Source organism: Cinclus cinclus, chromosome 3 (assembly GCF_963662255.1).
Source record: "Cinclus cinclus chromosome 3, bCinCin1.1, whole genome shotgun sequence".
Lineage (NCBI taxonomy): Eukaryota > Metazoa > Chordata > Aves > Passeriformes > Cinclidae > Cinclus > Cinclus cinclus.
The window spans coordinates 15,374,970-15,398,982 of record NC_085048.1 but is presented as its reverse complement, the minus strand read 5'-3'; the positions used below and the strand labels follow the sequence as shown (position 1 = coordinate 15,398,982).

At 38.5% G+C, this 24,013-nt stretch overlaps 1 protein-coding gene across 1 annotated transcript in view; it reads right to left on the bottom strand.

Moving 5' to 3' along the window:
• Positions 1-23,478, bottom strand: part of MBOAT2 (membrane bound O-acyltransferase domain containing 2) — an 87,271-nt gene extending 63,793 nt beyond the window's left edge. Inside the window, exons 1-3 of the mRNA XM_062488502.1 lie at positions 23,407-23,478; positions 4,477-4,622; positions 877-954 (exon numbers count right to left, since the gene is read on the bottom strand). Coding sequence (XP_062344486.1) covers positions 877-954; positions 4,477-4,622; positions 23,407-23,478 — 296 coding nt within the window. The remainder of the gene's footprint in view (positions 1-876; positions 955-4,476; positions 4,623-23,406) is intronic.
• Positions 23,479-24,013: the final 535 nt, after the last annotated feature.

Sequence of the window (24,013 nt, the reverse complement as noted above, 5' to 3'; positions counted from 1 at the left end):
CCCTAATATGGAATATTTCAAAAGACAATAGTTAGATTTGTTATCACAGTACAATTCAGCAGAGCACTCTAACAGGTAGGATCATGAACTAAGGCCTCCCTGTCTTTGTACTTTCTGTGTAAAGCAATTTACCTCTTTGTTTCTTCTACCAGCATCTTTTCTTACAGCCTCACATACTTCAGGAACTTATTCAAGCAAGGCTTTGCAATTTTACTAAACATTTATGCAGGAATTAACACAGTGGAAACCCAATTTGTTTCTGATCTCTAGGCTAGTGGAATAGTAAAACATATGCATACAGTAATAAAACAAATGTCTTCCCTACTTTTAAGAATGACTGAAAAACAAGTGCTATTGTACATGGATTCAGATACTGCTAATATAATCAAGCATTCAAACTTGAAATAATGCTGGATGTGTTTTATAAATGTATTCTTAACCTAAGACAGCATTCATACTGATATTAAAAAAAATTATAAACACTTAGAGAAAATTTCTCACACAAATTGTCTTCCATTCAGACATCTTCCTCCTACTAGCACTGGCTGTTTTCAAATTACATTTGTCAATTGTTAACACCCAGAGAGACTTAAGATCAAGCAATGATGAAAAAATAAGGATATGTATGCACAAAATATATCTCAGTGGGGTATTATTTTAATGAGCTTTAGATATTTCAAAAAGATGGCAAAAATTCTCAAATAAGCCATCTTCTCTCCTGAAAATAAAACCACGGTTAGAGAATTCAAATATTGAAATGTTATGATACAATTAGAATTATATGCACCATTACAAGAAAAAAAAAAAAACAAAAAAACCTCAACAGTAGCATTCTTGTAAAAGCCAAGTAAAATAAATTTTAGAATGGAAACTTACTTGTGCATATTTTCCACTCCTATTATGATCATGATATAGTAGGAAATTCCACTTTGTATAACAAAATGTAAGGCATACCTAGGGGGGGAAAAAAAAAGTAAACCCTCATAGCATTTTCTTTCATGACAATCAACTGCATGCATTCATTGTGAAATTAAAGAGGTTCAAAGTTTAAAGCCATCACTGTTCCCAAGGAAAAACCCCTTTTATTCTATTTAGGTTTTCTGCTACCCTTCCAACTGCTGAAAATTTCTCCTTTTAGCATAGCACAGAGAGCAGTAATGCACAAAAACTAGACACCTAGCTAGAATGCTCCAGCTCAATCAAGGATATTGCAAACAGTGCTAATCCTTAAAATACAAAGAATATGTTTTATAATACTTCCATTTGGCATTATTTCCTGAGTAACTGTAAACAGCATGAAAGTTCAGTGATTTAATTTCCATACTCATCTTTCTACCCATTTACAACAATAGATATTTCCAATAACAACTTCTTATCCACAATATTGTAAGATTTCCCACTCAGAAATAGTGACTGTGTCCAGTCAGTCTCTTTGTCCCAGGTTGTCAGTAACTTTTAAAGGGATGGTGTTGATGGTCACAAACAAACAAAAAAAAAAAAAAAAACCAAAAAAAAAAAACCACCACAAAACAAGCCCTACACACCAACAAGGCACAGATTTATTTCACAAAGGCACTCTAAGCTCTTGGGTTTTTTCCACCACAGTTATTGCAACACAATTGCTTTGGGGGTTTGCTTTGGTCTTGGAAGGAGTTATACTTCAGTAAGCTCTAGAGCACTGGTATCAAAGTGGGGCCAGTGAAAGGGGAAAAGAGCTGATCTTCAGAAACTTGAATTTTTTTTTTCCCCATTCTGACACCTTAAGTTTCTCACTACCACACATATGCTCAAGTGACACAACTCATCGAATTTGGGATTTTTTTCCCATAAAAAGCAGCCTAAAAAGTAGCTATTATTTTGCTATAGTGATGCTGTTTTCTTTCAGCTTAACACCAACAATTCCTAATTTCACTCCTCTATTCACAAGGAAATTACTTTAAAGATTTTCAACAGGAAAACAGATCCATTCAACTAAAATCCTTCCTCCTACACATGATAAACTGAGGCAAAACAAGTCACTTGGACACAAACTGACCTTGAAAAATCTTGACTACTTACAGAATAGCTAATCTGTACATGTTCCCATGCTTTACTTCTAGATAGTCTCATTTAGGCTAGGGCTACCTAAAATTCAAATATGCATTTTAATATACTAATTGTCATTTTTTAAAGTATTTACTTGCTTTTCTTATTCACCAAGTATGAGCAATATTGTGTAGCAAAGACAGGCATTAGTAAAATGACAAAACCTTAAGAGGTTTGCTTCTTATGCAGGGAAAAGATACTAAGATATCAAAGCCTAAAGGACTGTGGATTGACATGGAGTACCATACCAGAATTACAGTCACTGAAAACATTTCTCTTTCAGAGCTGTTAACAATAGCAATATGATTGATTTTTGATTCAAACATTTAATGGGATATATTGAAATACCACATGGAACAGTAATTTTTAACTACATACAAACAGGACATATTCTGGGCCTTTTCTGCTATTTGCTATTATGCCAAGGGAATTATTGCTTCTCTTCCTTTCCTCAACCACCATCACAAGTATCAAAAAAGCAACTGAAAACTAAGACACTTGAAGATGACAACATAACTAGTACTAAGTGTCCTTACAGGGGTGCAGATTCCAAACTACTTCCCACATTTAAGTTTGCATGATCTTATCTACAAGTTACTACATTTACTAGTAACACTACATAACAAAACAGTAACAGTTTCCTTCTTGTTATATATGTTTCTAAGACATGTCACAGCACAGTCCAGGACTCCCTGAAGATGCATCAGGGGCTTGTAACCTGTATACATACTTAATTTATTGGAAAGGGGAACAAAAAAAAAAAAACCCTCAAAAAACCTGCTTGTGTAACATGTACTTAAGCAAAAGGAAAAACCATTGGCAGAAATACAACCGAAGTACCAATTTCTTAAAGAATGTGTACTAAGAATATGCACTTTTTAACATCTTAAATTATGTTCTTTTTGTCATTATTTTTGTCATCATTTTGTTTTTAGCTCCATAACTGCAAAATAGAAATTAATTGCTAATAGATTCAAGTATGAGCCAAAGCAAACGAGAATAATATTTCCACTACAGCAGAAAAACCTCTCTTTTTTTTTTTTTTCCAGGGCGTATTGCCGGTGAGAAGTTTCCACAAATTGTTATTTATGTCTATTGGCAGTAGAGGTTGTTTCTTTCCAAAATCTCCCATACCCAAAATTCATATAAGAATTTATCAGTAACCCTTCCTAAGTACAAGTTACAATTAATGATTTCTGCCTCTATAGCAATGGATACAGAATGTGCTTCTAGGTTTACACAGCTCTCAAAAAATCCTCACATAGGAGCTCCTACCTCCCATATTATCCTCTTTATCTGTGGTGCCAAGACTGAAAGACTCTGAGATCAGATCATTCTCTCAAAGCAATATACCACAGCCACATGTTTAAGGAATGGATTGAGGTAGGAGAGTCTTTATAAAAAAGTAAATCATACACGTAAATCTAAAGTATAAAGGTTACTGATTTATTTTCCTAAAATTTAAAAACAATATATATCAATTAATATTGGGAGATCTCTGCAACATGCAGAGGCCAACACACTCTGCATGTGCAGAGACAGATGCATGCACACATTGTGTGCATCTTCCCACCTGCACAACAGCTTAATTATTTCCCCCTAGTTCAGTAATACTCTATAATAGTCAGCATAAGTCTTTTATGCACTTGAAGCTATGTAAGCACCTTGTTTACAATGCAATAAAATGAAACTGTCACTTAAACCATGTTGGGAAGATGAGAGCTATTTGGTAAGCTATTTTTTTAAGGAAAAAAATTCACCAAACTAAATGCATATCCTTTTCTAACTTTATTAACATTCTGTCTTGCTACACTGTGAAAACATCAAGATATGCAAACAGCAGTCACACAAAATATGTCTGAAAAAAACCCATATCTTCCCAGCAAATCATTAAAGAAAAAAAAAAAACAAAACCATGAAACAGTCTGAAGTCAAAGCCAGCTCCTTTCCAGGTGTTTTACACTACTAAGAGTGTCTTTGGATATATTTTACAGTTCCAGCAACTCTTTCTAAAAAAAAAAAGTCACATTATATTCAGTATTCAGAAAAAGACACTGACTTATCTCACGCCATTAGTATTTATGGGGAATTACCCTAGTCACCACATCTGTGCTGCGCCTCAAGAGAGTGCTTCTCCAGCAAGTTGACAGGAAAAAAAAGCCATACAAGTTAAACACACTGCACCTGCTTCATCTTCCCAAAACCATAGCAGCCAGTATGGTAGTTACCAGTTCGCAAACAGATGATCTTTCAAAATTTGTGCACCTCATCAATATATTTAAGCTGATTTCTGTACATTTGTAGCAGCTAAAACCCCATAGAATTAGGCAGTAAATAACACAGAAATAACAATTTACAACTTCCTGAAAAATGAATTTAAGTGCAACTTACCATCCAAAACAAAAAAATGCAAGATAAAGGCCCAAGAGTGTTGCAACAACATGTCTTATAAATGGGCTAGTTTTGCTTGAATGAAGGTATGTTCGAAACCAAACAGCCGCAAGCAAGGCAAACAGTTGGCACACTACAAAGTTGACCTGCATAAAAAAAAGAAAAGAAAAAAGATCTCACACAAGTGTGTATTAAAAATTAATAGAAATAGCCACAGATTCTTAGTAATTTGCAGAACTGGTAGCTTTGCCATGGCTTTTTACCACAGCTCATCTAAGAGCTTTCCCCCACGAGTCCCTCCATGGCTAAAGCACAATCCAGTGCTCCTTTGAGCAGCTCAGAGGGAATGATGTATTGAACACGATGCAATCTGTGCATAAATCAAGAGAATTATGTATTTTGCTGTAGATTTTTTAAGTGCCAAACCACTATCAACCATTAAATCGCTTCTACTCTCTCAGTAATGTGAAGATCTGACCTGCAGTTTTGTTTTTTTAAGTGAGCAGGACTTGAAACTATGTTTCAGCTCCAAAAATCACTGAGAGATCACTTAAATAGCCTGTGCAGAAGCAGGGCTCAATGAAGTGCATTTCAGTGCTACATAATCAAATAAACAGCTTGGTTGCACACTATTTTCTTCTTGCACATTCAAGTAGGATAGTTTCAGAAATTCTTCCTCCCTTCAGGCCGTTTATTCTAGAAGATAGAAAATTTCTTGTATATTAAATATTTAAAGACATTAGCACTGAAAGCAAAACCAGAATTGAATACAACTAAAATCAGTGTGTAAAAATAATTGTTCTGATTGTGGCCTGAAAAAAAATTAACAGTAGGGGCACAATAAAGAAATTCCTCAAATACAGCAACCACTACCAAAAGTGGCTTGAGAAACAAAAAGCTAGACAAACTATTTTATTTAGAAATAACATTTCTCACTTCACAGATTTTATTTTTTACTCACATCAAAAACTGCCTAACAATTTTCCACGTCTAATAGTGGGATCCAAAGCCATCACAAGCAACAGCCTGGGAACCACTGCTTCAGGTCATAAGCACTTCAATAAAAGAAACTTGCACATCCTGCATGCTTGACTGGACCTTTGCACAACAGTGGTTTAGACTGTTGATGGCACTTAGGTGAAATACATACAACACAGGGTATACCACAATACTATTTTTATGGTCCTGACAGCAAGCCTAATATTGGTATTTGTAGCAACACAGTGCACAGTTGCAGTACCATAATTCAGCTTGTCCATCCCTTTATCATTTTTCAAACAAGTTTCAGGCATAATAGGTAAGGGTCAGAGTATGGAAATAGGATCATCTCTAAAGTAGCAATTAAAACAACTACAAAACTCTCATTCAATTGAACCACTCCAAAACCTGTAACACCAAGTTAAAGCATTAAGTGCTAGCAGGGAAAGAGACTCAGAAGGCAGGGTTGAGCTTTTTAATAGGAGCAGCTCCCTAAATTAAACTGTTCTCTAAACTGTCATGTATGCTTTTCCATCCCTTCTCTTACTTCCACGTTTCTATTATGCTTTTAACAGTATTTGAAAAATCCTAAATAAATGAGGAAATATTCTTTCAGGGCATAACTTGACCTGTTTTCTCTCCTTTATAAGCAATGATGCAAATGAAACAGAGTGAGGTTTATTATTCAAGATGATTCTATGGATTTAGTGGAAAAGTTTCATACAAAACAGTCAAGTGAATCACTGGAAGGGAAAAAAACTGATTATGTTTTAGAAAAGAGGGCAAGAAAGAAAAAATAAAACAAAAACATTAATTATTAATTCAGTATCAACATTTGTACGAGTATTTTTCACAGAAATCATGCTATGTAGCCCACAAAGCATGTTTCTGACCCAGAGAACTCACATCCTAGACAGACTAGAAGGAGAAGGGAGACAGAGAAGGTTGCACATTCACAGATGTGTCGTGAAGCTGAGGTACAGAGGGAAGAAATGAGCATGAATACCTGTCCCAAAACAGATACACTTGCATTTCTGGTTTTACTGAATGCCCAGACATTAGTGCTTTGACCACAATACAGATAATTTATCAACTGGTGTAACATGGTGTCCTTTTTCAGATTACCACTAAAAGCAAGCAAGTAAGACCTAGGGAAAAAGCTAAGTCATCATCTGGCTCCTACTACTATTATGAAAAGGGTAGAAGTGCTTAGCATTTCTGACTGGTATCATCAACTGTGTAGGAGCAGACATTAACAAAACAACAAACCTTGAATCTCACAATTCAGGATGAGCCTGCAGGGTTGGGAATGTGTAAAACCCTCACACAAAACACAAAAAGCAAACCTGAGAAATGATTCAGAAGGTAGGGAGTGAAAAGGGGGTACCTTTCTTGGGCACTTGCTCTTAGTTTAGCTATTTACTCAAATGATCAAATCTGTATCTGAAAAACAGTATCCCATTAATTAAAAAACACATACAAAAAAAATCCCACAATAAACCAACCAAACCAGCACACTTTCCCCAAGAAGAATATTTTGAGAACAGCAATAAAATGCAGGATAATATACCTTTAGATCAACCCCATAAGCCAACTTCCAGGGATGTGAATTAATTATGTCAGTTTTTTAAACATGAAACTGAGTGACCCGAGCAGCACAAACCCTTTACGAAAGCCTTCCTCACAAATTAATCCAAAACTGCCAGTGAGTATTTTTCTCCCCAAAATGTGCACAAACATATACAGTGCTTAGAAATCTAAGGCATCATGACAATGGTCACACACCACCCTGGATTTCTTCTCTACTCTTACCAATCCCATCCTTATTCTTGTCTCAGTGCACCAAAATGTAGATTACAAAGCACCAAGAGTTCTGCAGAACTTTTAAAGTTCCCAAAGCTTTACATACATATGTATAAAACCAGTCAGTGCAGCAGTTAAGGTTTGAAAGCCATGCAACTTGAGTTTAGCCTTTATATATACCTACTTCTGACTGTATTCTTTCTGCTGCTTTATTCTATTTTCCCCAGCAGTATTTCTGATTCATTCAGCAAATGGACAATTGCCCAGATTTTGCCCTCATCCTGTGACCCATTAAATGCTTACCATCTGCATTCTATACTGAATAGAAAAACCTTACATTTTATGCAGCTCTCTCCACAACATGGTAAGGCTACATACAATAAATGTAAACTCTGCAATAATTTCATAAGATCAATATTTCTATTCTAAAGGCGAATGACTAGTGCAAAAATTGTGAAAGCCCAAAGGGCAAAATAAATTCCCACTGACTTTGGCTGCTCAATTTCAGACATTCAGTGCCTAGTTTTTCAGTCTTTTAACAGAACTTCGACTGGAACTGTTTTGAACATATAAATTCAGCTGCTATTCTGAATTCTATCCAGCATGCCTATAAATCAGTACAAAAGTATCTCAAAACACAAGCAAAATTTAAAATCATCACTACAATCTATTTTTTCCCTATTGTTTCTCCAGCTCACAAAAGAAATCTGACTAGTGATTTGCATTCCAAACAAAGGAGTTCATATGGAAGAGTTTGTGAGCACTGCCGGGAAGTGTTAGAGTCACAGAGGTAATCTTCATCCTATACTTATTCTGACTTTTGAGCATCTTCTATCACAGGTTATATATTCACTTGGTAATCATCTGGAATACTTGAATTTTAAAAGAAAACACAGAATTTCTACAACAAAAATCAAAACTTACCTGTTTGTCATTACCTGTGGCTTGCAGTCCACAGCACTAATTTCTACCACTTGTACTCATTTCCACATGGAAAGAAGTTTCATCCCTTGCCAATACTACAGGAAGCAGAATGAGAAACAGACTCTGGGGGACCCCAAATTCCATTGCATGCATTTCCAACTCCAGCAGCAAGATATTACTTGCAGCTACACAGTGTTTTAGTTCAGATCAGAGGGGGCTCCTGAAGCCTCCCAGTTATCTGCACTTCATGTGCTGTGCAATAGTGTCTGGATACACAAATCTGATTTCTTTTAAACTAAATTAACTAGAATATCTGTTCCAAAGGCAAGTGAACATTTAGCCCATGGACTAACCTAGGCAAAAGCAGTATTTCCCAAAATTATAACAGCACTCATGTTGGATCCTCAATGCCAACCGCTTCAGCCCACAGAAACACTTTCCTGTACTGCACTACTTGGTTTAGTAAACAAAGCCAAAATTTACCATTCAGCCTTTTCCTAACTCCAGCTCCCATCTTAAGCCACGCTGACCAGTGTGGAATCGACAGTTTCATTGTATCCACACACTGAGACAGATGAACTTGCCTTCACATACACAGCTTGCCTTGCAAAGTAGACAAAAATTATCTGGCTGCCTAGGAGACAAAAGGTACAGACAGCAAATGAGCTGAACAAGGCTGAACAATCATCTTGAAAGCTTTCATGAAAACCATACATTCAACCAAGCAGTGATTTTGTTGGCAAATGTATATACCAACTTCAACAATTGGGAATGGTATACTTCTGTGTACCTTTTTTGTACCTTTTGAAAACTTATGTCAAGCTCTTATAACACTGAGTATAGGCAAAATACAAATTTCTAAATACCATATGACTTGGTCAGATGTGAGCAACCCATCAAAAAACACCCACATGGAACAAAGACAGCATGTTCCCTAAAGCTGCATGATGCATTCTTTAAATTGTAATGTGCCTTCAAAAGGTCATAAAACCTGTTCCAATAAGCAGCTTCAATTTTACAGAAGAAATTAAAGAAAAAAAAAAACACCCAACCAAGATCTATTTAAAGCTGAGATTTCATGGGGGGAAAAATATCTTGCTGTTGAGTGGCAAGTTTCATCCTGAGCAGTTATAATTTAGCACACGTATAAGAACAAAAACAGAATTTTTTATTCATCCTCAGGTACAGGATATCAACAGCTCAGCCAATGAGAGTAATACCTCAAAATCTTACAGAGACAACAATGTGCAATGGAAAGTTATGTGCACATAAGAATAAATTGCATACAACTATCATACAAATGATCACCACTACTTATTCAGCAATGAATGATGTGTGTTTAGACACACTAAGCTATTATGCATCCCGCTGTGTGTAGCCTAGCAATTTCAAAATTAAGTCTACTATTTTGGTTCAAAACTAGTCGTACAAGCACTGCAGTTTATAGGCACAACTCACTGCCAAATATAAGAGTAAAACACGGACACAAATTCAGTTTTAATATTTGGACTAGGTAGACAAAATACAAATCCATTATATTATTAACTGCAGTAAGCTATCTACATAATTCTCCATTTGCATGACCTCTGCAAAAGTCAATAGAAAGTATATAACTTTTAAAGACATTTATTTTAGTATTTTAAAAGAATTAAATGTCATTTATGCCATGCTTTTATAAAAACAAAGTTATTGCTAAGGAAAAACTATTTAAGGACTCATTTTTTAACCTAAAGAAAAAAGACATATGTTGCCATTGCACAGATTTTCATCATCAAGAGGAAATTCTAGCATAACACTGGATTTGAGCAACTGGAAGCGTCCAACTTCACAACATGGCATCTTTAATAAATCGTTAAAGAAATTAAAGTCTACATTAAAAAGAATTACAGAAGAAAAGTTTATTTCTTCTACAAAATGAATTTTAATATATGCAAATTTTATCTATGAATTCAGATTTCAGGCTAAGCTTCCTCTTCATATCAGCTATATTTTTATATCAAAAGCCAGTTGCTGCAGTCAAGGCCTCCAGAATCCTGCTACTTCACAGCACAGAAGGCATTTGCCTCATTCAGAAAAGCAGCCAAAGCAGAGAGAGAATTTTACTGATACAGATAATTCCTAACTGGATGGCACAAGTTAATCATACAGGTCCACACAGCCTACTAATAATCCACTGAAAAGAAGCAGCACAATGGAACAAAGTTTCCATCACCAGCAAGGTACTGAAACACACGGAAGAAAAACATTCACAACAAAGTACCTCACAAGAAAAAGAGTGGTTTAGCAGGTGAAGCACCAAAGATGACTCAGGCATGTTGCATTTTATTCTTTCTGCCAATGACCCACACAAACTCTTTGGAACCTACTTTGTCTTAGTGCTTCTCTATTTTCTCATTTTTAACAAATTTTCTCCAATAAGAAGAAAAATAAGTATTCAAACATCTAAAATGCAATGCATCCCTGTGGCCTCAATAAAATGCTTTGGATGAGTTAAAGCTGATGTAGGGATTTTGTTTGGGGGATTGTGTTTTCCTGTAGATTTTTGTCTGTTTGTTCTTTTGTGTTTTTTGGGATTTTTTAAATTGTTCTTGGAAAAAGAAGGCACTTCTGTTCTTACTGCTGATGAATTAGACTTTGGAAAAAGATTACCCAGATAGAAGCAGAAGCACTGAAGCATACCTGATCATGTGCAGAACCTAAAATAACAAGTTTAAGATGCAAGATGCTTCACAGACAACAGTCAAGAACCTGTGGATATGGCAATTCTGTAGATAGATATTTAGGAGTACTCCAACCCCCCTCTTAGGCACCCTGTAGTACATATCCTCCCTGGAATACAGTTTTTCTGAGCTGCAAGATACCAGCATTACTTGTCTCCCTGTCTATAATAATTTTTGGCTCTCTATTCTACCACAGAAAGTTAGTTAGGACCTATGCTTTCTCCTTTATCTGACAGGGCCAGTGAGCAAGGTGCACTAAGCAGCATCCCTCTTCTCCAACCTTTAGCTCTTCTTTTCAACATATATGGCTATTAGAGAAAAAAAAGACTTTCTAGGAAAAAAATAGAATATGAACTATAAAACCACTCTGAAATGAGTTCTTGTAAGAGCCAGGGGATGAAGACAGAATAATGTACATATACCTTAAAAAGACCTTAAAGCCAAGGCTTTGATGTTTTTTCTATATCTGTAGGGCCACTTCAGCAGTAACATTTTAAACATAAACCTCTTCAAGCACCATGTTTGTTGACACATACTTGTCAAAAATTGCCAAACCTTACCAAAACTAATGAAGCATCAGCTGTGCCTCATTCCTTAAACATCATTATTTTCTTGTTCCTGCTCCAAGTAAAGTCAAAACTATTTCCCTTTCTCACCAAAACAACGAGCTGAGGAATGAAAAACATCTACAAGAGTTCATACAGGGGAAGTAATGTTTCTCCACAGCACCCAGACAGCAGTATTGAGGGATATTCTGTCCAATTTCCAACCTTCATCAAGCATAAAAACAACTTACACAATTATTGTACAGACAGCTAAGAACTGAAAAGTAAGAATGATGTATTTGAAACCAATGTCAGTTTTCCAACTACTCCCTGAAAGTTGCTGCACTAATACCAAAGGGGGGAAAAAAAAGGAAATAACATGTTCCACATTAAAGCAATTCTATAACAAGGCTTAAAAAAATCAAACTGCTTGGTAATTTTCTTCAATTTATTGGGCAATCTCAGGAAGAGGAGTTCAGAGATACTTGATAAAGTTGACAAATACTTAAGAGTAGTTCAGAGAACCTTGCTTCTCTGAATGATAGGAAGAAACAGATTCCTCCCTCAACCTAAAGGATTATAAATCTTGCCAAAATGCTTTCAAATGCATTTATTCTTCAATTAATACTCAGTGTCTTACATGATGAAAACATAACTAATTAACACTCCTGCTGTGAAGTCTTTACCTTGCCTCATATAAGTGAAACATGAAGAAATGGAGGAGAAGCAGCAGAGATTATTTTGAAATCATACCAGTATGGGAGATGCTTGTATTAAGGCACAATGTTCTTTGTAGTAAAGCCTGTATTACTGAGTGTTTATACAGTATCTAGTGTGAAAGGACACTTTTTCAGATAAAACTCCAAGCACAGCCTTCTAACACCAGCCACTTTCTTGAAGTACATGCTCTAACCACTTGTGTTAGTCAACATCAACATCACTGGCAAATGCTTTTTAATATTTGACATATATGCTTCATCTTCCCATTAATCTATTGTCAGCTGAAAGGAATTAGACATAAGATCCTAAATGTTTTATTTCCAAGCTGGCTTCAGTCCAAAACAAATCCAGTTATGACACAGGTTAGTAATAGTATTTCTATTTCCAGTATTAACTCCCAGTTTCTAGCTTGTAATTCTTAAGTATGCTACAGAGAGCAAAGCACATCATTAACAATATGATGTAGGCAATAGTAATCTGGTTTCTGCAATAAATGAGCATCAAATCCAATAAGCTTTTTCAAAGGAGGCTTACTTAATCATTACTCAGAATTACTCTAAGATACACTGTATGACTAAAGACGTAAAATGAAACATCAATGCACATTTTATAGTGAAACCAACCAAAATTAATTAATTAAGGATAGGAAGATATTGGCTGAAGGCCTTTTCTCTCATGGGCTCTTAAGATTCACCATTAGAGATCACTAGCTGTCAAAAAAAAAATTATTTATTCATGGAGATACCCAAAACCAAGGATACAAGTTTGGTTCAAAGGTGAAACTGGACTAGGAACACTGGCTTGGGTTTTTTAGTGTGTGTTTTGTTTTCTTCTCTCTCCAGAAATAATAAGGCCTTAAACCACTTGCTTCTGTTAAGCAAAAACTGGTTTGACCAGTTAAGAATTGCAGATCTCAAACTACCAGGGAAAGAGAGTTCACAACATCAAAACACAATGCACAGCCTGGCATTATGTTGACAAAACACAGTTCCAAGCAAAGACCAAGTCAGTTACTTTTAAAACCATGAGTTTTTATCACTCACTCGAAGTGCATATGCACACAATGAGATGAACTCAAAATCTCTACTCTCTCATATCTCTCAACAGTACACTGATCACAAAATCAGCTGGAAAATAACACAATTTGAAGTATTAGAAAGCAAGCATTCTTTATTACAGTGCTGGACACTTTCAGAGGACATCTAATCAAATGTGTGTGTTAAACTTTACAACAAGGTATTTATTCCATCATGAACATACATATTCATTACAGTGTACTTCCTGGGTAATAAATAAAAATCATGTTTCCTAAAACTAATTTGCATGCATTTGTCTCCTACTGGAAGTCCTTTTATGGTCCTAGAGGGTGATCTAAAGGGGTCTATGGTGGTCATACTCAATGAGTGCCCCAATATTACAGGTGACCTTTCCTTGAACTCTTTTAGGCATGTGCTGTTACTTCTTGAGACAGAACTTTGCCAAAAAACCCACTATATTCCTCATTATCTGTTTATCCAATAGTTCAGCTATGTTTATCATCCTATGTGCATACTTTCACATTCCTTTTTCTGCTAGTTAATCTTTAAGCTCCATCTAGCAATTCCATGGGAACTGAAAATTTTTATTCTCTGTGTAACCTATAAATACAGGGTATTCAAATATGTATTTGAACAACAAGTTGTTATTTTAAAGCCCAGAGAACCACTACAGGGTCTGAAATTCTGCAAAAACTTTACAAGCTACTCACTTTCCCAGGCATTTAAAAATAAAGCAAAATAACCAGCATCTATGGAGGTGTATTTATCAAATGCAACCAGAGGCTGACATTTTCTCAATTAAGATCTACTTCACTACAGTTATATTCTCCTGGTATGTGAGAAACTGAAATATATCTTAAAATAAGCAACAGTCATTGAAAGAAAGTCTCTTGTCCATAGAGTAAGCACAAACCTGGTAACAACAGTCATTGCAATCAGCAGCTAGAACAAATATTCGTCATCTTTAAAATGGTCAACTTCTCAGTGCTCTCCATAGGAAGGAAAAAAAAAATAGAAGGCTTCACTACACTATCCCTTGAATGAACTACTATCCAACACATTGGATATTCCTCCACAACACATGTATTCCTACATGTCTATTACCTTCCTGCCTTTCCAAGTTCAGGAATCATCCCCATGAGAACAGCCAAACCTCATCTCCAAGCACCACAACAGCAGCCCTTTAAACATCTGAATTATGCAGCAATCTACACAAGCAACAGATACCACTCTGGAATTAATCTGAAAAGTAACATCTCATTTTTAATAATATTTTAGTAAAATTTAGAATTATACTTCTATATTAAAATATTTTATTTGACTTCTTACATTTAATTCCATAACAGGAAATTAATTGCTAATGTATTCTAAGGGCAGACCTTCTACAGATGTCAGCCATCACTGAACTTTAAAATTCCTGCAGATTTGTGATGACCTCAAATTCTTTCTAGCCTTTCCACCAGGAAGAATAAAACCCAATTCATTTTAGTCTGGGCCTTCAGTCCACTTTTTAAATGACATGCTTAATCAACTGAATGATTGAGGTTTTAAAGATGTGTATGTGTGTGAGTGTATACATACATATATATACATATGTATATGTAAGATTGAGAGGAAGCAATAGAATCAAGAGCATTACTCAGCTAAAAGGCAAGTCAGATAGGTTAAGAATTATCTGTACTGGTGGCTTTATGGTATAGAATATAGTAGTAATACAACCAGTAGAATATAGTAGTAATACAACCATTATGCTCAAATGCCACATTTCAGAGTAAGTACACCTTCTGCAGCTTAGGTCACTAACTCGAAATAGAAGAAAACACTGAAGTCCCAACTACAGAAAATCACAACACAAAGGCCAAACCAAAATAGGCCAATTCAACTTTGGATATATTATTCTAGGGGGGGGGGGGGAAAAAAAAAAAAAAAAAAAGGCAAGCAGAACTATAAATGTTCTCCCCTGTAAAAGACAGCTTAGCTACCAGAATGATCACCTAAGAAAAGTAGGCATAAGTAGCACTTATCTAAATTTGCAGACAAATTGAAATTCTCAAACAGATCTGTTCACTTAAGTGCTAAGACTAGCAATGTTGATTCAACTGATGTTGAATTTAAAATACTTCCCAAAGGGAAGAAGGAAAATGAAATACTGAAGAGTTCCATCAACTCTCTTTGTAATACAAATACTGTGAAGATGCACACATCAAGCAAACAGGTTTTCACTTGGTTACATGTAGTTGTTCTCACTTTTCAGGAGAAACTAAAAATCCAGTCTAGACTCCCTAGTTCAAGGGAAACAAGGAAAAAAAATGGGCAGGCTACTCAGGAAAAGTGCACATTAGTCAAAATTATAAGTGTGAAGAAAGCATTCTGCAATTAAGGCTGCAAAGGATATATCACAGTGCTTCATTAGGTCAACGCAGGAACAGGTATACAGGAGTTAAAAGTCAACAAATGTCAGGACTACTGAATGATAAAGATGACTCATCTATTTCAGTGTTATTGGTTTTCAGAACTCTTGCTTAAAGTCAGCCCAGTACTTAAGAAAAAGCCCACGGAGAAAAAAGATAGTGTAATGGTTTAAGGTTTGCCAATTGTAATATATTTACTTTTTGTTGTGAAATAGGATTAGGAATAAAAGTAAAGCAGGCTTAAAACTTAAAAAGGGAATAAAGCAAAAAAATTTTATTAACAACACAAAGAATAACAATAAAAATAATAAATTTAGAACAGATTTTCAGACCAGTTTCTTTTTCTTTCATTGTTATAGCTTAAAAACATACAGGGACACTTCACTCAATTCCTTACTTAAATAATCTTTTTCAGTTTACTTTAGGGAGAGGAGGGTTTTTTTTTTGTTCAGCTACAAGGATCTTTTACTAAGACAGGAAATCAACAGTCCTCTCTTGACTCCACTTTTTCATGATTAACAGCCGCCAGGGATCTGCCATCATGAATTTCCTCCCACTTCACAGTCTTTTCAGAACTGAGTTGGGCCATGTTAAAAAGTCATGGGGTATTACTTTTAAGGATGAGCGACTCAAAGGCAAAAGTTCTCTTCAGCTCACTTCTCTCTGTTCACACTTCCTTACCAGGAACAGAGATCCCCCTCTTCTCCTCCGGGCAAAGGATTCTTCAAACACTTTACACTTCCTCCACCTCCCATGTCTTTCTTTTTTTTTCATGGTTTAAAGGAATTTTTTCGTCAAGTACAGTCCACCCCTATAACTTACAAAAGATATTTCAGCCAACCTTCATGGCGTCTCCTCATCCTCCTTCCATTTAGAAACTTAGCTTTTACTTCATTGACTTTGGTGGATCCTTTCTGTTCTTCTCCCTCTCACTCAGGAAAGATGAAAGGTCTGTAAGTTTTATCTGAGCCTTGGAAAAGTTAAAATCTCCCCCAGAAGTTGCAGGGGCTGTGCCAGGCCATGCCGGAGCTGTGTCAGGATCTCAGGGTGCCCAGGCCACGCTGGAGGGGCAGGACGAGAACTGCAAAGTGCACGCAGAGGAGAAATGGGTGCCAAGGCCGTGTGTCCATGGCTTTCCCCCGGCGCTGCCCGCCCCCAGCTCCAGCCGCAGCCCGGGGGTTCTCCCTCTGCCCTGCCCAGCACACAAAGCCCTGGGGGCTCTCCCGAACCGGGCCCGGCTGCCTCCCCCCAGCCCGTGAGGGCGGCCGGGCGGGCTCGGCCACCCCAGGGCTGCTCCGAGCCGGGGCAGGGCAGGGCAGGGCCCTGCTGAGCTATGGCCACACCGGGAAAAGGGCCAGGATCTCAGCCATGGGCTCTGCTCCCCTTGGACACTGGGACCCCTGGTTAAAGACGGGGCCCGGCAGCCCCTGGAGCTTGGCTCTCCGCCTGGCCCGGGCCAGGTCAGCGTTACCTTGTGAAAGGATGAAAATGCAAGAGAGCTTTCCCGGGGTTTACTGGCTTCAAATGTGAATTCACAGAGCGAACTGATTTTTTCCAATTGGTTTCTCAGGCTGTCAACAACTAAACCAGCCTCCAACTGGTCCCATCAATTCACAGAGGAAGTTCCTATGGAGAAAAAATTCCTAGTGTGCCCTCCCCCCAGGGTAAAACCAGCACAGATAGACATAGCTGCGGTACAAGAGATGTACATCACAAAACCTACCGAAACAAAAAGCAACACAGTGGTAACTATGCACTCTGTATAAAGTGACTCCCGATATCTTCCTTATGCTTTACTGTACTTTCTTTATTAGACTATTCTTTGAGCACTCCACTCATTCTTTTCAACATCCCAGAAGTGCAGTATTTTCATAGCAATTTCTGAAGCCCATTTTGGATTCTGTCATGTACTGTCATGAGCACAGGTGAGTGCTCACACTTGCACCACCTCAACGACTTGCATAAGGATGTGAAAAACAATGTGACAAAACAAAGCAGGTGACTATAAGCTGTTTAGGTAAAGAGTGTTTTGTTTAGATGTTTATGTAGAAACCTTAGGTATAATTATATTTGAGTTTTTCCACTGCTTCGCAAAAAACTTAAAACATACCCAGTATGAAAGCATGTGAGAGAACAAAATTCACTGCTGCTTTTGTAAGTATTAAAGACTTAAAGCAGCCCTCTAATTTACATCCTCACAATATTCATGAACCTGAATAACACAGATGTATTTCCTTCTTGCACTAAATCTTTCCGTCACTTAATAAATGTCCCATCGTTTCTAACACTGTAATTAGCATTTGCTCTCTTTTCCAGCTCTGCTCATGACAGATTTCACCTCTTCCTTCAACATAGTGACTTTCTCTTACCAATTTTTCCTCTTATCCCAATTATTTAATTCTTCTTTAAATATTTTTCATTGCAGAGTTAACTCTTTACCTATTGTTTGTTAAGTAAGTCAACATCTAACCACTAATAGTAAAACCTGGAAAGGTGTCACTGCAGTGGACCCTTCTGATGACACATTCCCTCCCTTCCAAGATTTGAAAGCAAAGTTAAGAAACCACTGAAAACTTGGCTAGCAAATCCAAACAATTTAAAACATCCAATCACTGAAAACACCACATACAGAATGAAGAACAGAACTTTATTTCCAGCTTTTTTTCAACTATAGTCTCTATCTATCATCACAGAAGATCATATTTTGCCATCCACCCTTCACTCTCCCGACTGCTGCTAGCAGCACATAAGAAAAGTACAGGGCAAAGCAGGGGCACAATTTGCTTATCCCACCACTCCCTTGCCTTCAGTGTTTGCATTTTACACACCTGTGAATGCTAATTTTACTCATATCTATTACTCATAAATTTCCTGGGTCATATCTGAAAAATCAGTAATGAGCTGGTCTGGGTTCCACAACCATACACAAGAGTCTAGGAGTCAGTGATGAAAGAAGGAAACTTGGAACACTCTTCACTTTATTCTCTTCTAGTCTGATAATGCTTCAGTCAAATGTTAGGCCATCTAAATTCTGGACAATTGTACAGGACAAACATTTTGATATCCATTCCACATTTAGACAAAAAAGTTTTCATCAGACTAAAACATTTCAGCCCTCAGAAGGCTACATTACATTGCCTTGGCAGAAAACAAGGGATGATAAGGCATCACTAAGGCTCAAAAATTTAGTGGAATTACAGAGATCTAACTAGGAGACATAACCTGCAGGCAAATCAGGCACATAATGCTTCTCAGCAACACTGCCTATCTCACCTCCAAGCCTTGCCTTTTCTCCAAACTACAGCTGTGCTCACCTCCAAGGTAAATATTTCATAGACATACACAAGGAAAAAAAATTCCTGCCCACTCTCCTGGAGAGTTTAAAGGTTAAACACTGGCTGAACGTACATTAGTGCTTTTGTGTGGAACCGAGTGTGTTAAGGGCATGATGAAAGCAACTTGGGTAACTCTCTGCACAAGGAAGCATATGCAGAAAATTATGTAAAGATACAGCAAAATGGCTTATGGTCACTAAATGAAGAAAGTTTGTGTGGTTTAGAAAGACCTGGATTTTGATGTGTATTCTTAATAAAAAAAGTCAGTATAGATTCTTTGAAGATTGATGGCACTCACATAGAAAATTGCATCTATTCTACAAAAATGAGGAAATTTAACCAAATAAAAGCCAAACTAGATTGGAAAAAAAAAAACAAAAAACAAGAGAAGTGCGGAAATACCATAGAAATGTTTTTTCTTCTGTTGAAAAAAACACCACTTATTTTTACATTCTGGAGTTTAAGTCAAGTCATAAATAGTCATAAGCATGATATTTTATTCTTTCCACGTATTTTCACACAGCTATACTGTTAATAGTTGGAGCCACATTCTTCCTTTTCTTATCTAGAAGATAATCACCAAAGTTCAGACTGATAATCACTTAGTTCAGACCAAATTTCAGGATCTCAATATCAAACTCTTAGATAACTCGTATAAAAAGTTGATGTTCACATATTGTCAGTCTCCTATACCCCCTGTTCAGTTATTTCTCTACTACAAGTTATCTGTTTCTACAACACATGCAACACATGAAGGGCAGAAATAACCCCTACAATTTCAGTACATTTTCAGTAAAAAAAATTTGCTCCCTCTGGTGGAAGCAGTGAAAGCAATGATTATTCTCTGAACTCCCCTAACCCCACAGAGACCAAAAAGTCAAAAAGAAAGTTTTGCTCTCCTAGAATCATTGTCAAATCAAATTTAAATCTTGCCAAGTGAATGACAAGTAAGCTGACACATAATCAAGGCAAGTCATTTGTCAATAGAAAATTAGCAAGGTAGTGATAGAATTTGAAACAGACCAAAGTCCAACACATTATTTGTCTGGCTTCACCTTAAAGAAAGACGAAAGAAGCAGAGGAACAAATAGGACATGAGAACACACAGGAAAAACATAGAATTAGGTGACAGATGTAACTACAACAAAATAACTCAAGTTGTAACCTCAATGCATTATGCAACATGGGATACTCTAGCAGCCAAATTTTTATGGCAAACCTTCCCATACTTCTCTTGGGAAGTTGTCCAGGTGGGAAGGACATGGCTACTTTTATTCCTTCTGTCCCCTGAGAAGACACAAGGAATATGCAGTACATTGATATTGATTCACTCATTCATTAACTTTAAGGACCTAATGTGGCACAGCTGTTGACAGAATGCTTCCTTCCCTGAGCAGCCAACTTACATTCTCCAAGACAGGAAAAAGAACAGTTTTTACAAGGCTTTTCACTCCCAAGCAGTTGTTTTTACTTTTCTTCTGTACTTAGTAGCAGGAAGAAAGTTGGCTGCAGGTTCTTGCTCACATCAAGCATCTTCTGTTTCATCAAATGACTGAAAATAGCAACAGAAAAACTGGCCCAAGAAGCCAATAAAGAACATATGAACTCTTCCAAGCAGCCGTTTATGTTACCTTGGTCCAAGACAAAACAAGAGCCAAAGGAAAAAGGTTAATGCAGCAACAAGTTACTGCACAATACCTTGTTGGGGGATACACACAGAAGCAGAAAACAAGTTCTTCTCCATTCCTTTAGCTTCCTACTACTATGGTTCCAAGAAAAAATGTCTAGGATCAGCAAACTGTTAAAGCAACAAAGCTTTTCTTTTGCAACAGTTGGGCACATAGAGGAGACCGCTGTGTCAAATGGCTCTGATGGAGCTCACCCTTCATCTTTTGCACTGACCTCCAACTAGCACATAACCAGCACCATTCTCAAATCTCTGCTGCTAATTCTGCCAAGCATTAAGTAAAAAATTAATCGATTTCTCACACTTGATCCACACAGAGAGGTGGATCTAATTGATTAATCTTACAGATAGCAACTTCACCTTGAATTTAAATTTCTGCTTCCATCCACTGCCAAACAGGGAAGGTTCTCCATTCATTAGTTTGAACACCAGACAGTAAGGTAACATGAACACATGCTGTATCAATTTGTCTTCCAAGAGTTATATGCCTTAGCAGGATAATTAGATAGTAATGGCTTAAACCTACATCACAAGTTAAGCAAAATTTTGGATAAAGATTATTATTAACTTGTGGTCAAAACTAAAACTGAGTGGAGAAAAAAAAAAGCCCTACTGATCTCCAGCAGTTCTGAGTGCTGGTATTATACCAGAGTGCCTATTTCAAGCAGCTGCTATATTGGTATGACTGTAGTCATAGTACAGATTTGGAGCAAGTAGAGACAATGTATTAACCAAAAAAACCTTCATTCTTCTGTTCTTTTTTTCAAAGCAGTGCTACATTTTCATTCTGAATATGCTTGTAGTATCAGCAAATGTCACACATTATCTCTGAGCAAACACACCAAAGAGTATCAGTACTTTCTTTTTCTTCCCTGCCCTCATTATCTCCTTCACTCCCTTTGATTTCATTACACTGAGCACAATTCACATTCTTTCTGTATTACGAACTTACTATCAAGATAGATAGAATCTTATGCTGGGGTTGCAAAAAACTTTGCTCTTTTTCATCAGGTTTTTTATAGATATGTGCTCCTCAGTGCAGCATAATTTTGAAGCTCTCCAATTCATACTCCAGTCACAGTCAGTGCTCTTCATACACAACTGGACCTGTATTATGTATAGTCTACTGGTGTCCGAATGTACGTTTGACTTCCAACTGCTTGTAATAAATCTTCTAAATTACATGTTTAGCCACCCTCCAACATGATTACTCCCAAAAGCTCCAAGAGAGCTCAAAGTGTACTTTATAAAAACTTCTTGGCTCTACAGGAGCATCGGTTGCAAAACATTCAATACAGGGAAATTTTCCAGGCTTCGATAAAAAGTAACGTGATTATCATCAAAACGCCTTACCCACAATACTAAAACAATTTTGGTAGTAGTAGCCACACCATGTCATAAAACAAATTTATGACTATTAATATGAGCAGCAAATTATACACTACCAGCATCATGCCATAAAATGACTGTCAACTCTGATATGTTTTACAGTACCCTGTAGAAACTGCTCATTTTATAGACATAAACACATGGCACCTGGCAAGAGCAACTTACTGCTGCAGGCATGAGGCACCAAGCCACGAGGTGCCATCGATCCCAGCCACAGGTATCATTGCAAGGGGTGCCCAGTATCTATTCCATCAGAGCAAGCTCAATTTCAACTTGCCTGTTTTACCAGTTTTCTAGAAGGTACTTTTTAATGTATACCCTTAATTATGGCTCCCTTCAAACAAATGGCTGGGGAATTGGGGAAGAAGAAAGAAGAATGAGTAACTTAGTCACTTCCAAAATACTTTCAATAGGCACACTCCTTCCTCAGTATTTCATTTGCAGTTACTTCTCTAAATGTATTTTCTAAAACCAAGACATCAAAGTCTCCCTCTACTGAAGCACAGACTGTTTCCTTTGATATGTTTCACCCATATGCACATGAATGAACCATTAAAAAAAATCCTAACATTTAATTTCTTGGTGCTACAAAATTTATATGAGGAGCTACTTCATACTACTTTTCTTATGCATTCCTAAATTCATAAATAGTCTGTAGACTTAGGAGGTCTAGACCACTTCCCCCATAAACAAATATTCTGGTCCAACTTCAGTGATTAAACTCAGCAAACCTCAGTTTCCCAATCTTATTTTGTAATCTTGGTTGTGAAGACACCAGGATTAACAGCCTTCAGGAATTTTTATATCATTTGGACAATAGATACCACAGAAAGGCTCTGCCTACAAAGCACATACGAATTCCCAGCAGCATTGTGTGCGGTGCACATCATTTAACACCGCGTGTAACCCCCCCCCCCTCCCCCGGCAGGCGCATCCAGGCACGGCACGCTGCTTTGCATTTGCAATTATTCCCCAACCTTTGCATCCCTTGAGCCAATACCGGCCCCATTCCCAGCTGCGGATTCACATCTGCCGACTGACGATGCCAACAAGTTGGGGCGAGGCAGGGCCGGGCAGGACAAGGTTGGATGCGGGCGGGATGCTGGACCAGCCGGGGCGGGCACGGAGCGGCCGCACCTGCCCGCCAAGCGCGGCCGCCGCCCCGGCGCCCCCCCCGCCCGCGGGTGCGGAAAAGAACCGCGGCCGCCCCCCGCTCCGGGCGCTGCCCTCCCGGCCCCGGCCCCGGCCCCACGGATGGACGGAGGGGTCGCGGGGGGACGGGGCGGGGCCGGGCGGGACGGCGCGGAACGGGGGCGCGGCGCGGTCCCTCCCCGGCGAGCCCGCGGGAGCGGCGGCGGGGCGGGCGCCTCCTCATCCTCACCTGGTCGACGGGCAGGCGCACGGCGTTGCTGAGGGGCTGCAGCAGCGTGGAGCCCGTGGTGCTGGCGGCCATGGCGAGGCGGGGAACCGCTCTCCAGTCCGGCTCCCGCGGCGGCGGCAACAACGGCGGCGCGAGCGGCCCCAGCCCCGCACGGCGCCGTGACAACAAGGGGCGGGCGCGGTCCCGCGGATGACTGACAGCGCCGGCGGCCAGTCGCTGCGCGGCGCCGCCTCGGAGTGACGGGTGGGCTCGCCCAATCCCCGCCCCCCGCGGGCTGGGCGGGACGAGGCGGTGCCGCGGCGGCAGCTCCGCGCTGAGGGTGGGTGGGAGGTGCGCGCACCGCGCGGGTACCGCGCAGGGCCGGCGCTGTCTCGCCCGGTCCCAACCTGCGCTAGGTTGGACCTTCTTCGCAGGAAGAGTTACTAGACACTAGAATGGGCTGCTTAGGGCGGTGGTGGAGTCACCGTCCCTTACGGTGTTTAAGGAAAGACTATTTAATGCTGGTCTAGTTGACATAGTGGTGTTCGCTCATAGGCTGGACCCGATGATCTCGGAGTCTCTTCCTAACTGATTCTGTGCGCGGAGTGAGCGCTGAGGGCGCGGGTGG